Source organism: Cynoglossus semilaevis, chromosome 2 (genome assembly GCF_000523025.1).
Source record: "Cynoglossus semilaevis isolate Cse_v1.0 chromosome 2, Cse_v1.0, whole genome shotgun sequence".
NCBI lineage: Eukaryota > Metazoa > Chordata > Actinopteri > Pleuronectiformes > Cynoglossidae > Cynoglossus > Cynoglossus semilaevis.
The window spans coordinates 1247044-1251139 of record NC_024308.1 but is presented as its reverse complement, the minus strand read 5'-3'; the positions used below and the strand labels follow the sequence as shown (position 1 = coordinate 1251139).

The following is a 4096-nucleotide window of genomic DNA, read 5'->3' as shown; positions in this document are numbered from 1 at the left end:
TGATTTTGCTGGTGGTTAGTACAGCTTTGTACCCAGTTGGGGAGCTGGACATACCCAGTTTAATACCTTGTATTCTTCTTTCATCACCTGTTCAATGAGCTCAGATTTCATGGGTGGTTTGGAGTACTGGCCTGAGAGCAGTCCGTGTCCCAGTTTAGCCCTGTGGGACCAAAACAAAGGCATAAACAACGGTCAGGTGTTTATTTACAGTCAGTCTCTAACATCCTGTATCAGAAACATGTTTGTCTGTGGTATTATTGATTATGGATCATTTCACAAGACAGTATAATCAATTATCATGGTTCAATTATAACAGACTGATGTGTTGATTTAACATTAACAAAAATGTCTTTTCTTAGTGAATCATTTTACAAGAAATAATTCTGTCCATGAATCAGAGGTCATGTATATGTCCATATATGGAGGCGTCACAGTCTGTGATCAGGAAAAGATACGTCTTAATTTCTTGAGATAATAAACAACATGAGGTGACAGAAAAGGTGTTGAAATGTGTTGTTGATTAAAGAGTAAACCAGAACAAACATGTTTATGTGACTCCGTCTGCTGACATTACACTGTGACACAACAGACGCTCTGTGTACACCGTCTCTGCCGTTCATCATGACCACAGCGTCCACTGAGCCACAGCGCGGCTTGAGTGTCAACAAAACATCACGTCTAAGATTCTCAGACAAGATTTAATAACGTGGAGAGACTGAATCTGATTCTGCAGCCAGTGAATATAAACGGAGACAATAATGAGCTCTTTGTGAAACCAAGAGAGTTTAACGTGATTTGCTGTTACTGCTGCTGCTGCTGCTGTTACTGCTGTTACTGCTGTTACTGTTACTGCTGCTGTTACTGCTGCTGCTGTTGCTGCTGTTACTGCTGTTACTGTTACTGCTGCTGCTGTTGCTGCTGCTGCTGTTACTGCTGTTACTGTTACTGCTGCTGCTGTTGCTGCTGTTACTGCTGCTGCTGTTACTGCTGTTACTGCTGTTACTGCTGCTGTTACTGCTGTTACTGTTACTGCTGCTGTTACTGTTACTGCTGCTGCTGCTGCCGCTGCTGGTCTGTGTGACGTAACAGTGAACTCCCTCACATTTGTGTGGCAAAGTTCCTGGGTGGGGTCGAGGGGTGAATAGTCATATATCCTCTGAAGATTCCCCACGTACCTGATGATGAGAGGACAGGTCACGACCTCTACTACTGGAGGTCACAGTGGTCACTCTACAGTGTTGGCTTCTAATCGTTTTGATTGATTACACCATTATTAAAATCATTCCGTTGTGTTTTACTCACATCCTCTGAAAGTCGGGGATACTGAAGAGCACCTGCATCACTGTGCACAGGTAACAGGTGTTACCCAGGTTTTTGACGCCCGTGTAACCAGGACCATACAGAGCCTTCAGCTTCATACCCGACTCCTGGATCACCTCCCATTCACTGACCCGCGGCCTTGAACTGTTTTCTGTGTGGTTCCCATTCTCTGTCTGAAGAGTCGAAGAAAACGACGTAAGGCTTGAGTCAAACACGACCATCTAATCCAGATTATGTTTTTATAAAATTCTCCCTCAGGGAACGTTTGAAGAGCTCGCCTTTATCAACCAGCAGAGGATTCTTTTATATATTCTCACCTCAGGTTTTTATCTCATTAAAAATCAGTGTCAACCACCGTCTGTTCAGATTGGTTTGTGTAGATTTATAGATTCTGTCTTTTAAATGAGAACTAGAGATAGAACTCACTCTTTGCTGCATCTGTAACATGTCTATCCCAAAGTGTGACAGGTGCTCTGATATGTTAGGGTCCAACACAGCTTCTTCCTCCTCAAACGAATAGACGTCTAAACGACAAAGGAGCCGTCAATCAAATGAAAGACCACACATGTGGAACACGGACTCATCACGTGACCCGTACCTGCTCCGTCCGGCGTGATGGTGTCCATTTTGACGGCCAGCGGGTGGCTGGTCTCTCTGTAGTGCTCCAGAGCGTGGCCGTTTCCTCCGCTCCCGTCGAAGAACCACTTCCCACAGAGAACGGCTCCGTCCGTCAGGTTCAGCCACAGGTTCTCCCTCATCTCGCACTTCTGGCATTTCCAGCCACTGGTGACACAGGAAAGAGACACTGATCAGAACGCCGTCTTTTAGGATGACCCCCTCTAGAACTCTAGAACTTTGGTTTGGTCTAATAAACCAAAATTAAACCACTCCTCTGCCTGGGGGGGGGTTAGGGTCACAGTCATCTGAGTGCCCGTCCTACCTGGGTGGGATTCTGACCCCGTTGTCCAGCTGTCGGAGGCTCCGGGCATGTCTGGACACCTGGATCTCCTCTTCCCAGGATTCAGGCTCTTGTTTCTTGTACGCTGACGGTGCGTTTAGGACGGCATCACAGGCAATGGTGACCTGTGCATCAGTGGGTCACAGTGTGGTCACATGTAGGTGAAGTCATGTTGATAAAAGATCAACTTTTTATTAAAAAAAAGGTCAAATAACATGTATGCAGCAGAGGAAAAACTATATATTTTAGGTCAGATAACATGTATGCAGCAGAGGAAAACTATATATATATATATAAATGAAAGTGCTCAAATTTGCAGCAATACACATGCACAAAACGTGGAGGAAGGAAAAAAGAGAAACTTTGTGGACATGCAAAAAATAAACAAAGACAAAAAAAAGTTACGATGTCTGTTTTCATGCAGGAAAACTCATAAACCGGACGTGCACCACGTGGTTCCCTTAGTTTTCTCAAAAACTCACTGAACTCTGAAAATAATACGGTTGGCAATCATTGTAGTGTTACTTTGTCGCCCCCGTGTGGATCAAATTATCCACTACAGGATGTACTGGGAAAAAAAATTGAATGGCTCCAGTGTAAACACTGTATTTACATAAAATTATTGACTACAAATGTTGAGGGGAAACACCAAGTGCACCCTCGACCAGGACATGCACACACACACACACACACACACACACACACACAGCCCATGCAGCACCAACTCACTGACCAGGGCGGGCAACTCCTCAATATTTGGTAAAGGGATTTCAAAGTGGTCTGGGAAAATGACGAGCTTGGCTTCATCCTCGTACTCATAGTCCTCACCGTTAAAATCACGGTTTAGTTCTAAATCTTAAAAGGAAAGAAAAAGAAGGAAGCAGACGTTCAGTGACTGCTGCTGAAGACGGATGTCATCGACAGACCGTGGATGGAGGAGGAAACATCTTCAAACAGTCAGGAGACACAGAAGAACAAGAACATCACTGTCCAAACGTTTGTCGCGATGACTCGGATAAGTTTGACATTTGTGACATTTTTGGGAATTGGAAAGTTTTAAATCTGTCTCAACCTCAGAATAAACGGTACAGAAGGGATTTTACTCTGTCGGTTGTTCAACAAAAGGTCAGAAATCTTTAAATGTTTAGTTTTTTGTTGCTGTGAAATGTTCATTCCTAAAGAAGCCTACGTTTTATGATTTATTAATTTTAGATAAATTAATAAAACTTTACTTAATCATAAAAATGATGAAGTAAAGCCATAACAAAGAATGATTCCAAAATTGACCAAATACTTCTGTCGACCTTCGACCTTTGAAATGACCTCATCTTTCTGTAAGGAAACAGAGACGACGCCTCGTCTCCAGCTCTGCAGCTGTTGGTCCTAAACTCAAACAGCATCGTGGGTCATCACTGACACAGGGATGATCACGGTGACCACGAGCAGCTGATTAGATCACTGCACCGGTGTGGGGATGACGGTGCACACACACACACACACACACACACACACTGCTACGTCACAGATCCAGACCAGAGCGACAGACACCACTGTACCGTCAGAGAAACCACGCTGTCACATGACAGTTAACGGAAGGTCAAATGAATGATGGGAATTTTGTCCTGAATTATAATAAAAAAATTCCATTCTTGTGGAACGATTTGGGAAACAGTGACGTCTGGTCGTCTCCGTGCAGCAGCGTCAAAGCTGCGGCGGGAGTGTGTCGGCCGAGACGGGTGTTTGACGGGTGGTGGCAGCTGAGAGGTCGGCGTCTCACAGGAGGCGGCCTCACTGTAAACCGAAGAGGAGGAGGAGGAG

The 4096-nt window shown here is 44.6% G+C and overlaps 1 protein-coding gene across 1 annotated transcript in view; it reads right to left on the bottom strand.

Moving 5' to 3' along the window:
- usp13 (ubiquitin specific peptidase 13) overlaps positions 1–4096 on the bottom strand; it is a 27905-nt gene that overhangs the window by 16635 nt on the left and 7174 nt on the right. The window contains 8 exon segments of the mRNA XM_017031238.2: positions 67–160; positions 1103–1116; positions 1118–1175; positions 1303–1493; positions 1747–1844; positions 1919–2103; positions 2261–2403; positions 3012–3133. Of these exon segments, the coding sequence (XP_016886727.1) occupies positions 67–160; positions 1103–1116; positions 1118–1175; positions 1303–1493; positions 1747–1844; positions 1919–2103; positions 2261–2403; positions 3012–3133 (905 nt within the window).